Source organism: Lathamus discolor, chromosome 1 (genome assembly GCF_037157495.1).
Source record: "Lathamus discolor isolate bLatDis1 chromosome 1, bLatDis1.hap1, whole genome shotgun sequence".
Classification (NCBI taxonomy): Eukaryota; Metazoa; Chordata; class Aves; order Psittaciformes; family Psittacidae; genus Lathamus; species Lathamus discolor.
The window spans coordinates 71,072,445-71,085,654 of record NC_088884.1 but is presented as its reverse complement, the minus strand read 5'-3'; the positions used below and the strand labels follow the sequence as shown (position 1 = coordinate 71,085,654).

Here is a 13,210-nt window from a genome sequence, read left to right as displayed (position 1 = left end):
GAAATAATCATCATTATTATTCTGGGGGCATGTAGATGTCCACGGAGCAGGATGCTGTCCAAATACATAGATAATGGCAGTGTTCATCTAAAGAATTTATGACCTGTGAGATAGGCGCAGAGGTTCCTACAAGCGCATTGCTTTGTCCATAAATGTTTCCATGCAATAGAGATGGATCATTAGGAAGCCTTTCCCTGTTCTTCTAGTGACTGTGGAACTAGACTGTGAGCATCCCTCTTCCCAGGACCCTAGCCCAGCATCTTTCAAAGAGGCTTATTAGCAGCAGACTCATACAAGTTTTTGGAAGGCTGTAGGTGCCCGAAGGATTTTCAGAAGGATGGGAGCATTGCTGTGCTGAACAGTTTACAGAGCATAGACAGTCCCTGAACTGCAGGATTACAGACTTGAGATGCAGAGAGCAAAGATTGTAGGAGGCGAGTGGGTCTTTCTCTGCAGCTTCAGCTCTTAGTTTTAAGGTCTTGTAAATACAAACTTGTATTTTATAGTTTGTAGTTTATCAGCTCTCCTCACTCCATCACGCCAGCCTTTTTTCTTGCATTTGGTTCCCCATTAATTCCAAGTGGTTTCCAGCTATATAAGTTCTGCCTGTGAGCATCAAGATTATTTTGCTCTTGCTGTACATTTATCACCCCAAACAGAAGCTCAGAGGGGCCTATTCCCATATATGACAGCAATGTAATTTGGCACAAAGATTTGCCACTTCATCACTGTCTAGCAGGGAAGAGGCATTCCCATAATAAGAAAGGCGCAGCCATACAGCTGCATCTGCACCTAGCTGTCCAGTGCATGCTGCTGTTTCATAGGTGTCTCTGGGAAGGTACTGCAGCCTTAGCTACACTTCAGGGTCACCAGTACCACTGCCTGAGTTGGAATATAGCTCCACATTGTATTCTGCTCACCTTTTTCCATTTTATTTGGGCTTTATTTTGAGCTGTGTTGCGCAAACACTTGGTTTCTGGTAGCACTGTAACCCAACAGCTTTCAATCTTTTCTGAGTTGATCATGTTTGTTTTACTAACAACTTCCCTGGGCAGCCTGTTCCAGTGCCTCACCACTCTCACAGTAAAGGATTTCTTCCTAATATCTAACCTAAGTCTCCCCTGTTTAAGTTTGAACCCATTACCCCTTGTCCTACCACTACAGTCCCTGATAAAGAGTCCCTCCCCAGCATCCCTATAGGCCCCCTTCAGATACTGGAAGGCTGCTATGAGGTCTCCACGCAGCCTTCTTTTCTCCAGGCTGAACAGCCCCAACTTTCTCAGCCTGTCTTCATACAGGAGGTGCTCCAGCCCCTTGATAATCGTTGTGTCCCTCCTCTGGACTTGCTCCAACAGCTCCATGTTCTTCTTATGTTGGGGACACGAGAACTGCACACAGTTCTCCAAGTGGGGTCTCACAAGAGCAGAGTAGAGGGCCTTCAGGCCTGCCTTTTGTACCATTTCCCCATTATTTGGCTTATATGGAGTAAAATATTGTAAAATATAAAGTATATCTTCCATAAAACCAAGCAAAATGAACTTTTAAAGAAGGCTTATTTGTCTTATCTGTATGAGTTTGTTATTTCTGAGACTCACACTGTGCTGTTGTGTGATGAAGCATGTATGACTGTGGAGGTATGGCAGAGATGTGTCACAAGGGAGCTCGGGGACATCCTCACAGCTAGTGTGTTTCTCCCCCAGGAGTACGAGTTCACGGTGCTGCCCAATGCCTACATGATCCACATGCCGCACGCCCCCAGCTTCGACATCACCAAGTTCCGCTCCAACAAGCAATACCGCATCTGTCTCAAGACCCTGAAGGAGGAGTTCCAGCAGGATATGTCACGCCACTATGGCTTTGCAGCCCTCAAATATCTCACGGCAGAGAGCAACAGCTAGCACAGCAGAGCCCGTGTGAGGGAAATAGGGACACCGGAGGGAGGAGCCGCTCAACGTTTGGGGTCTTCAAACTTCGAACTGAGAAATACTTTCTGGTTTTATATCATACTGGGCAGTTCTAACAGTAGAAATTTGAAGTGAGATGTCTTTGAACTATGCTCATTCGTCTCTTCCCCAACTACCCCAGGCCTTTCAGCTTTAGCATTCATGAGGTGTCAGCGGGAGGAGCCGACCACGTGCCCGCCATGCCAACGGGGCTGGGGACTGGGCTGGGGCTGGGAAAGCACTCTTGCTCTGTTAACTGCAGAGCAAAGACAGACCTTCAGAATATAGGATTTCATGTTGCTATTTAATAATTTGACATGCTTTTTATCTGTAAAGGAAGATCTTCGGGTCGCTGTCCTGTGAATTTCAAATCTGCACTACTCTAAAAGGGAACTCTCACCTGTGAACTTTCACAGGGGCCCTGTTACCATGGATGACCTTGTTAATGCAGGATGAGCCAAAGGTCTGAATTAGCCTTGAAAACAAAGGGGACGCTTATATAGTACTGCACTCCAGAGAAGGTGTGTTAACTGGCTTAGGTGTATACATGATAGCGGTTGGTCTTTTACTCTCAAATTAGTTGTTTTATCAGGAAAATTCCCTATACCCCACCCCGCCTTTTCCCCAGTCCTAAATGCTGCTCCTGTCCTTGCCAAGGAAATGTCTCCCTTGTGTTTCTTTCCCATCTTCAGTTCTGGTGGTCCAGTAAAGAAGACGAGTAGGCTCTGCCAGAACATGAACAAAACTTGTCAGTGTAAGGTTTGTTTTCACCAGAGCAACTTGTTCGTGTGTGTCTCGTAAAATAAAGGGCCTGGCTGAAACTCTTTATCCTTTTTTAGGCAAGAATTGGATTTTGCCTATGAGGCATATTGTGCCGGGGGGATATTGATTTGTAGGCTTATTTCAGTGCATGCCCACCTGTGAAGGCACTGGGCCTTGGGCTTTAAGTGGACTTCTCTGATGAACAGGGAATATAAACACAGCAACTAGTAGCCTTGGTGCTCTCCTGCTGCCTGCTGCAAGGTCTCAGAACTACTTCGTTAAAGGAGTTTATAATTAAAAGGAGCAGAACTGTTAGGAATAAACTCCCCATTCGAGGGGGAGAAAAGAATGTGTTGGGAATCTGAGTGTGAGTGTTTGCTTGAACGTGAGCTGGTCAAGTTCACAGCTTTGGTACACACAGGAATATGCTGGTGGGCGGACAGGAAACCTAACAAGCAAAATGCAGAAAACAAGACACTGGACTTTTTATCATTTTCTTTATTCTTCAGTATTAATGTTGTGTTTACATGGGATGCAGAGATGAGGTTTAATGCACTACCCCTTGCAGGGCTGTTTGTAATTTCTGTTGCAATGTTAATAGAGAAAGCAGAAACAACTCAGTGACAAAACGCATCTGTCTCCTTACCCCAGATCCCCATGTAACCACGATACCAGTACCACTGTCTGAGCTGGGAAATGGATCCACATTGAGTTCTGCTCAGTTTTTTCCCCTTTTGTTTTTCAGCCGCTGGACCTTCTACTTTCCTCCCCACCTCATCTCTCTAGAGCTTGGTTTTATTTCTAACCTGACATTTTGTGAGAGCTTTCTGTTACGGTGGAAACCACGTGGTTAAACCAGACATTTAAACTACAAATATCAGTTCATCATGCTGTGTATATGTAAGAAAAGCCAAAAAAGGCAACTTCTTTGACAAGAAATAAAAAGGGGCGGGAGGCTGTGTGTAATTTTCACTTTTTCCCCTGGGATTGTTGGCTGCATAAGAATACATTACTGCATAATTTTCCAAAGTGCTTTTCTTCTGTTCTTAATGGCTTTGTGGAAAGATTTACATAAAAAACTGGGAAGAGCTGGGAAGAAGTGAAATGAGTGCTCAGTCCTGGCTAAAATATGTTCTTTTAAAAAAGCCCAAAATCTTAACTTCCTAAGTCCTGTATTACTCACCATTAAGGGCCAAGTTCACTGTGCATATTGAGAATGAGAACCCTGTAGCACAGGGGCCTGTTCATTAGCTAATGTGCAGAAGGATGTCAAAAGCTGATCCTAAGAGAGCCTTACACCAGTTGTCCCTACATAAAATCTCCAATCAGAGCTTCAGAGTGACCATCATTATGTTTCATATATATCAAAAACTTTCATTTCCAGATGTATGTTTCTCCTTGGCTTAACAGTGTTGCCCAAGGGTGGACCGAATTGCCCTGCAGCAGCGTAACCTGTAGCATGGGCCTGTATGTTGTTTTGATGTGCCAATATCAACATGAACATTATTTTCTCCTCAGTGGTTATGAGGTGATGCAGATGGGGGGAGCAGGGAGGTAATCATTTGCTATTTGCCTGTCTGCATAGCAAGTCGTGGAACCTTCTGGGTAGGCTTAGGTGTGCTGGCTGGTGTAACTAGCTCAAAGATTGGTAGTAGGTTCGAAGAGCCCCTTTTTTTTTACCTTTATAGACACTGTACTGACTTGTATCTGTCACGTCTTGTTTGTCTATGTGCTTCATAATTAGGGAAGTGTGAGGCTTAGGTTTTTTTAACACATTTCAGCCATTTTACATGATAGCAAATTAGAATTACATACCTGTCTGTAACTGCCAGGGCTCCTCCAATACCATGAAAAAATCACCACCGACAACAACAGAAGTCCCCAACTCAGTTATAACACTGACTGTCTTCCAGTCTTCTGCTGTAGTATTTGATAGCAACTTTGTTATTTCTCCTGAAATCTTCAAGAAATATCAGATAAACCTGGTAACTTAATGCCTTTGATTTATTGATTTGTTCCACCAACTTCTCTCTTGAGTCTTCAACTCTCCTTATCTTTAATATTTGGAAAGTGTGAGTCTTTCATTTAGTTTTCACTCCAGCACCCTCTCTGGTGAAGACTGATGCAAATAAATCATTTAGATTCTTGGCAATGTCCTTATTGTCTTTAATTGTTTCTTCTACTTACTGTTTGGGGTGGCCTTCCGGTTATGTCCGGTTTTCTGCTTTTGGTGTACTGAGCAAATGTGTATTTTCAGTTTTAACTTCCTACTATTTGCTCTTCAGATTCCCTCTTAGCTTGCTCAAACTCCATCTTAACTATTACATACTTTCTTTTCAGGTTTACAAAATTCTGATTTCCATTCTCAAAAGGTTTCTTATTTGGCCTAACTTCTAAAATTTCCAGTTTAGTCATACCAGCATTTCCTTGTCCTCATCTTCCATTTATCAGAGGGGATACCACACACCACGGCTATTGATAAGCCTTATCCATTTTTAGTCTGAGGGTTTCAGTTTTTCTTTTCTTTTTATTTAGGGCTGCTGATTCTTTAAAAGGAAAAAGGGGGGCTGTTTTTGATTTTTTATATCAAACATCAGCCTATTATTGTAGGTTTGTATTTTCCTCTTTACCTTTCCTAAATGCTGCCCTTTTCCTGGTCAAGGGATCAGAAATAGAATCTTACAAAATTCTTTTGTTCTTCTAATTTGGGCTCTTACTTTGACATGTTTTGTTCTGTGGCTCCCTTTTCCCCCTTCACTCAAACACCGTTGACACGTATGAGTCACTGCAAACTTTTCAGTTCCAGAGCTTGAAATGTGTATTTCCCAGCACCTTCTGACATCCCACCACATTTCAGACATAATTGTTATTCCAAATAATAATCTGCGGGCTGGCACCCAGTTCCTTCTACTTTTGTTTTCATGCTTCTCCCTTTGACAGAACAGGCTTTGCAAGTTTAAGTTTTGGGCAAAGCACTTGCCTTTATTTAATGCCTTATTGTAACCTTGTAGTAAGTTTCCATGATTTCTCTCTGTTGTCACAGCATATACCTTCAAATGTTTGGCTGTAGCTTCCATGCTGTCATTTTCTGGCTAAGAGTCATCTACCACTTGCCTACCTGGCAGACCTAGAAAATGTCTTTCTTCATTCTGACTAGTCCTTAGTATCCATAACGGGTTTTTTCCAAGTCCTACTTTTAGTAATTCCTTACAGCCTTTCTTGTTTCCTGTGTCAGCAATCTGGTTCCACTTCATAATTTGTTTTGGGCTTTTTTTTTTCTATTTTTAATCATCATCTTGGTCTCTGTGATATAAAGGAATTAGCAGCTGTGCTTGCAGTTCCGTTGCTTTTGTTAGACTTCGTATCTCATATGCTGACATGATTCCTAAAGTACTCGTTTTTTACTTGGTAGGCTTCATGTGGTTTGTATGTAAATCATAAACTGCATTTTCCTTCTACTGCCACAAAGCTATTTTGTAGTGTTACTTGCAGTAGTTGTTGCAGCAGAGTAAGCCCTGTGTTAGAGCGCAAAGCACAAAAACCTTGTCAGAACTGTAGCTACTGTTCCTCTCCAGAGGGGAAATAAGGCCCTAGCACAGCTGAACAGTTTTATAAATGCCCCACACAAAACACATTGCACATTATTTTCCAGTAGGTACAATCATACATTGTCCAATTAAATATGAAAAATACATTTTTAATGTTCTCATTTTTACATGCAATTCTATCCAGAAGATAATGCATTTCCTTCTCTGTCTTGCCGGTTTCTCCCATTACTCCAGCCTGCCTAATAGCCCCATCTGTTTTCAGCTGAGAAAGATTAATGACCAGCAGCACTGGGAGTCCTGGCAAATCAGCAGAGATATTACTCTTAGGCATTGCACAGGACATTCTTTGCTATTCTGCCAGATACTGTATGGGTGTTCCTCAGGTTTCAACACAGCAACAGCAGAACACAGCAAGCTCAGCAAGTGGGGTGAGAGCATCATTATTGATGAACTTCAGTGAGGCCTAATACATTAGATGGTGGGAGTGCTAAAAAAAGAATGTATCATTGTGAGCTCAAAAAGCATTTCAACTTTAGGAAAAGAAAGCAGCTAAGTTTCTGCAACTCAGCAAGTGAGACTGGAACAAATAAGTCACTAGTAGATGGTGACAGCCTGGTATTTCCACTGCAGTATTCAAAATGCAGAAGCTAACTGAAGTCACTTTTACAGCAGGAATTCATAATGTATATTTATGTGGTGTGTTTACGTCCAAACACGTAGGTGAACTGGGGATTGTTTGAAGGTTGTTACTTTGGTTCACAATATAAAATTGTTTGGAAAAGCTTCTGGCTGTGCACAGCAAACTGCAGCTCAGGAAATGCTTACAAACTGGAATTTAGAAATACCTTGTTTTTATAGGAATTTGTTTTCATGAGAAGTTAAACATTCCCAAAACAAAGGCTGTGGGAATTTCAAAAGGTGCTATGTACGTGTCAGTTGTCTGGAACATTTTCCTTGTATGGCTACTTGGGATTTGGGAGTTATTTGCTCTTCAGAGATGAATTAGTATGATTGGTTGAAAAAATAAGCTGGGAATTAGAAAGCCAGCCAAATATTTATTTGTGTGGTGGATCATATGAATGTATTTGTCCAGACATGTTAATGGGTACAGCAGTGGAGTTAGCTCATTGAAGGTGTCCGGATGCAAAAGATCTGAAACCCAGGCTAAGAGCTTAGTGTCTTTTCAGTCATTCTGTGCTAGAGTTTCCCCTTATAGCATGAGGACACCTTCCTGTTTCCCAGCTAATTGCTATTTTGGTAGGGTTAAAATGTCCTAAATCTCTGCAACATGGATTCATGGGAAGTCACTGTGCAGGTGACAGAGGCTGCATTTGAGCTCCATGGTCCATTGCCATGACATACAAGATCTCAACCCTATAGAAATAGTTCTGACCTAGGGGTAATTCTCTGATCAGGTGTGTAGAGAGGTCCCCAAACACATAAAGCCAGGTAATTCAAGGCAAGGTAAGCCTGTTCCTCAGTATTATGGCAACATAGTTCTCAGACAATAGATGTGTGACTTTTCAACATTAACCATTGTATCACAAGACTCCACTAAGGATGCATAATCAGTCAAGTGAAAGATAGAGGATCTGAAATCCAAGTTGCAGGTAGAGCTGGTGATTTGCTCATAGAGCTTCTTTCTGCCCCCTGGCACGTATGTGATATGTCTCTACACAATTTGCTGGGTGTTTTTTAGAGGACTCCTTTCATTCTAGGCAGAGTGGATGGGATGATACGCAGGGGAAAAAAGCAGCTGGTGATACTTTTTACTGTTGCTCTCATTGATCTTTTCCTAATACAATAGCTGCCTTGGTATTGAGCAAAGCCAGACTTTTTTCTTTTTTTTTTTTCCCTAAGAGATAGATATAAACTGAGATTTAGGAAAGGCAAATATCCCTCATACTCTCAGGCTTTCTGAGCAGAATGCCTGCAGTTCTCTTCTACAGGCTTTTCCTGCGTGGAGGGATCCCATGCAGCTGATGGAAATGGCCTTGTAGCACTCACCCCCAACCCATGAATGCTAACAGCTGAACATGAAAGAGTGGTGAATCCCAGCTCTGACCAAGCACATCTGCTCCATCTCTGGGAGCATTCAAAAGACTTACCAGGAGTCTGTCAGGTAAGCCATGAAAAGGTAAATAACTGGGGTAGGGGGCATGAGATGTTTAAGGAGCCAGATTTCCAGGAGTGAGGAAGGCAAAAGCATCCTGAGGTTCCTCAGAAGATCTGTTCGTGGGAAATGTGATGCTCCAGGGAAGCCTGGGCTGTAGCTATCATGAGATGGTCAAGTTTGAGATCCTCAGGACAGTGAGAAGAGCGTGCAGCAAGCTCACTGCCTTGGACTTCAAGAAAGCAGACTTATGAGTTCAAACTTAAAACGGGGGAAGTTTAGGTTTAGGTTAGATATAAGGAAGAAGTTCTTTACTGTGAGGATGGTGGGACACTGGAACAGGTTGCCCAAGGAACCCATTCCTTGGGTTCCTTGGGCAATGTGAATGCTCCATCGCTGGCAGTGTTCAAGGCCAGGTTGAATGGAGTCCTGGGTGACATGGTTTAGTGTGAGGTGTCCCTGCCCACAGCAGGGGGATTGGAACTTGATATCTTAAGGTCCTTTCCAACCCTAACCATTCTATGATCTGTGGGTTGGACTAAGCTCATTCTGCATCTGTGGCACCTCTTACCCAACACTGGCCAATGTGGCCCACCTGTAGTAAATCCTATAGGTTGTAAAATGCATGAAAGTGAGCACTGAGATTAAGCCATTCTCAGCTCAAAGATGTTTATAATTTGTTTCAGTTCTTTGGATTCCCACATTGCTCCTTTGCAGATCAAGAGAAAAGTTAAAAATAGTAGTTTGATAACAGTTGGAGTCTGACTACCCAGGCTTTTTCAAATTATCAGCACTGAGGTCAATGGTTGGGGCAAAGCTGGAGTTAGTGAGGCTCATAGAATTTCTTCATTTTGTCTGCCTCGGGATCTGTTGTTCCAGCAGTGCCCTCCAGCAATCCTGTAAGGGAAGGAAAAGCTATCCATGAGCTCTTCATCCGGTTGATACCAACCACTAGCAGCAGGAAGGAAGCTATACGACTGTCTACATTGGGGTTTTCTAGCTGGCAATAGTGAGTTCAGCATGAAATCTGTTGTTCTGATGATAGACTTTGCCGAGCTTTTCTGCATTTTAGGTGTATGGTTGAGTATACATCTGAGTGACAGAGGCTCCTTGGGGCTAGGAAGAGATGGGACTCAGCAGTTTGCTTGTTCAGAATAAGAACAAAAGAGGTATGTATTTTCCCTCAACACCTTGCACAGTTTTTACTAATAATACTAGCATCAATCCAGTTGGCCTGAGACTCAGTGTTCAGGCTGGGCAGTAAGCTTCTGCTGTCTGTGTTGATAGAGGACAGATAAAATGATGCTTTTTGTCCATGATATCAATGAATATTGCCATACAGGTTCAGATGGCTCATGTAGAATTTACATCTTTTACTTTTCACTGCTGGGGTTTATTCAAAGAACAGCAAAGGCAATTAAAAACTAAAAGAAATGCTGAGTCCTGTAAGGACCCACAAGGATTAGCATTCATGGAGATTTGCCAGTACAAAATACCCACCAAGTTAACCTCCTAGCTTTTGTCATGGACATGGAGAATGTAGGTACCATCCTCTCCTTTCTGATTACCCTTCATAGAGCAAAACAAGTGCATGTAACAAGAACAACTCTGTGACCAGATCACCCAAGACCCAAATACTTTATATGTTTTGTTGCTTTCATTTCCATTTTCGTACGTGAAATTTCCAGTTTGCAAAATCTGTTTATTTTCTAAAGCCGATACAGCTTTCTTCTGCGTAAGTCAGACTTGCAAACACCATAGAATTGTCTGGGGTGAAGAGTACAAATGCGGGGTCATTGAGATGTCCTCAGCATCACTTCAGTGCAGAGAGAGTTCCTCCTGTAGCCTGGTGGATTTTTCTTTCCTTTGTGCTATCACATGCTTTATTTTTATCTTAGCAGTGTCTCTTCCAGTAAGTATGAAAGACTACTGGTTTGTGCTAGACCACTATGTGAGCTCATTACTAAAGCAATGTTTCTGGCATGGCACCTGGGCCTTCATACAGATTTATTCTGCAGGGTTTTTTTCCAATTTTAGTCTTCAAGCCTACACCTGAGAGAAATTTCAGCAATTTGAAGCTGTAAGAAGGGATCACTATGCTTTATTTTTAGCATATTCATATTGTTGAAACTTTTCTGGCCGCTACAGCCATATATCTTCCAGAAGAATATTGTTTTGAGAGGAAGAGATTCATTGCCAGTAACCCAGTGGGGCTGCAGTCATCACCATTTATGAAGATAAGCAACTTACCTAAGCCAGAAGTTTTAGCTCAAGTTTCTACAATTTACAAATTTGATGCTATTTCTGTAGGGCTTGATTTGAGGATCCTTCTTCAGCCAGCTCATTCTCACACTTTTTTCCACATTCCCAATCTGCTGCACCTCCAGTCCATGTTTAAACTAGCCTTAGACAGGTGTTGGCAGGTATTTTAATGACAGTACAGACAGTTTCCACAGTGCTGAGGTCTGGTTACAGCTATTACATAGGAAAAGGTATCTCGCTATTGCTGGTTCTCTAAAACTGGCAAGAAAAAATAGGAGAAAAACAAATACTTGGGGGCTGCTGGGAGAGAAGAGAGCAAGGGACTTGAGTCTTTAATGCCATTACTGCCAAAACAAGATCAGGCTGCTTAGGACATGACACGTTATTACAGGTTGGTAGCCATGCATAAGATGACGGTGGTGACTATGTGTGGTGTGTAGCTCTGGAAGAAACAATGGCTTTAGAAGACTTGACATAGATCATTTGAGACCATAGGTTTTGCTTTTCCCATGCATTTGAATTGCCTTTCATAAAGCTATCTCTCAGTAGCACGATTCCCAATGTACAAGCGTTAACTAGGGTTACAAGTTGATAAACACTCCCTTTCCTTCTAAACTCACTATAGGTCATGTTGCCATCGATTACTCTGTTTCTCCAGCCTACAGCAGAGGGTCCAAAACCTGAGGAAGGTTAGCACCAAAGTGATCTAAATACCAAGTGTACTTTGCAGTGCTGGAATCCAGCATACTTGTCAGTGCTGGGGCTTTTGGTGCCCAGCTGGAAGCATTCAGGCCCAGATTCAGCCCCTACAATGTGACAGCTCTCTGAAACCCACAGCGTTGGACTTGGTCCCCTTAATTTCCTTTGATAGTTGATGGCTTGAGCAGGACTTCTGCAGAGAATATTTCTGTTCACCTAAACCCTACATGACCCTTTGCTCTCTGACTAACAGAAAAGGTTACAGTGCTGATGGTCCTCACATGAGTCCCTCAGGTGTACACCCGCCCAAAGTAACATGGGAGACAAACTGGGCCAGTGAGCATCAGTTTGAGAGCTACCACCTATTCAGTTAAAATTGCAGGTGTCAAAATCCCCTGGTAGCTGTATACTCAATATTAGCTGACAAACATGAAAACAACCATCCACATAATGGAAAACATAGGTGGATCAGCCATGGGAGGGAAATGATTTGTGGATTCTGGAGATTGTGATACATGTTGTGGCAGACAGCCTGTGCTGACAACCAGGAAAGCACTCATTCTCAGCATAAAAGTGTGGGCTTCACAATGGTCATTAAAATAATACCGTTGGCATTGCAGGTCAAGTTCTGCAGTGTTTGTTGCCCTGCATTGTCACTGTGCGTCCCTGCCAAGAGCAGAGGCAGCATTTGCAATGTGCCAGCCAGCACTTTTCCAAAAGTGCAGGTAAAAAATCCATGAGAAAGAAGGGCAAAAGGAAAAAACAGAACAAAACACAGCAGTGTTCATGTGTGTTTCTTCTTGAGACACAAACTTCATTCCCTTTCTGTCATGACCAAGGTGATTCTACGTTCTCCAGGAGACAACGGGGATTGTTCAGCTTTAGGGGGAACCATGCATGAAACAAGGCTTGTAATTTTCTTGCAAGGTTTGTGGCACTGAAGGGTTTTGAATCTTCAGCTTACCACCCTGTCAGTACTTTATCTGACTGGCTGGACTTGTAATTGAACTAATACTGAACTCTTCTGCTTCTTTCCCTGGGTTTAGGAAAGAGCCTTAAGTAACTTTTCAAGAAAGGAAGAAGGAGAATGTGTCTTTCCTTATGCTGCTCCATCTCCCAAGCGCCTCTCCCTCCTGGGTGAGACTGAGGCAACTTGCATTTAGTACAAACCACTTAGTTTACCGATATGCTTCAGTCCATGTGTAAGTTTTCTAGGTGACAATTTTATTGGGGAAAATGCTGTTTAGATTGTGTGCACAAAACCAATGGCTTGTAAATATTAAAAAAAAAAAAAAAAAAAAGAAAATTTAATTTTCAGTTGTGCAATAAAATTGTGAAATAATCCTCTCAATTCCTTTCCAATCCCTGGCTTGACATGTGCTGTTTCAGGAGCTGGTTTTCAGTTTCTGGCTGTTGTTCCTTCAGACAGAAACAAAGAGAGGTCATGGACTGTTTTGTTTTCATCTTTGAGCTTTTTATTACTATTTGATTTTGCATTGTCATTCCCTTTAATCTGGTTTATTCTGCCAACCCTGGGTCAATTGGACACATTAGTACAAGGCTGTTCCCACTGCAGACAGGTGAGTCATTATCTGCTCAGTGTTAATCATATGTTTATCTGCTCTACTTGACCTTCTTCCTGCTGTTGTCTTTGTGTAATCAAAGGTAAGACTTTAGTAGATGAGGGGAGTTTATTCAGTTCATATTTAGAGTATGACAACAAGCAGATGGAAGAGGAATGACACCTCACCAACAGCATGGAAGCAAATCCAGCTAACAGGTTAGCATTGCAAATGCTTTATGTGCCAGATGGAAGCATGGATTTTCCATTATACCGAAGTCCTTTACTTGGTAACAGAAAAATACGATGCAAAACCCGAAAG

The 13,210-nt window shown here is 42.3% G+C and overlaps 1 protein-coding gene across 5 annotated transcripts in view; it reads left to right on the top strand.

Annotated features, from left to right (window-relative positions):
- The window catches only part of LARGE1 (LARGE xylosyl- and glucuronyltransferase 1), a 277,960-nt gene extending 274,226 nt beyond the window's left edge, over positions 1-3,734 (top strand). For all 5 annotated transcript variants that reach the window (XM_065679433.1, XM_065679441.1, XM_065679406.1 and 2 more), the window contains one exon: positions 1,701-3,734. In XM_065679433.1, the coding sequence (XP_065535505.1) occupies positions 1,701-1,898 (198 nt within the window). In that variant the 3' untranslated portion in view covers positions 1,899-3,734. The remainder of the gene's footprint in view (positions 1-1,700) is intronic.
- The last annotated feature ends 9,476 nt before the right edge of the window (positions 3,735-13,210 follow it).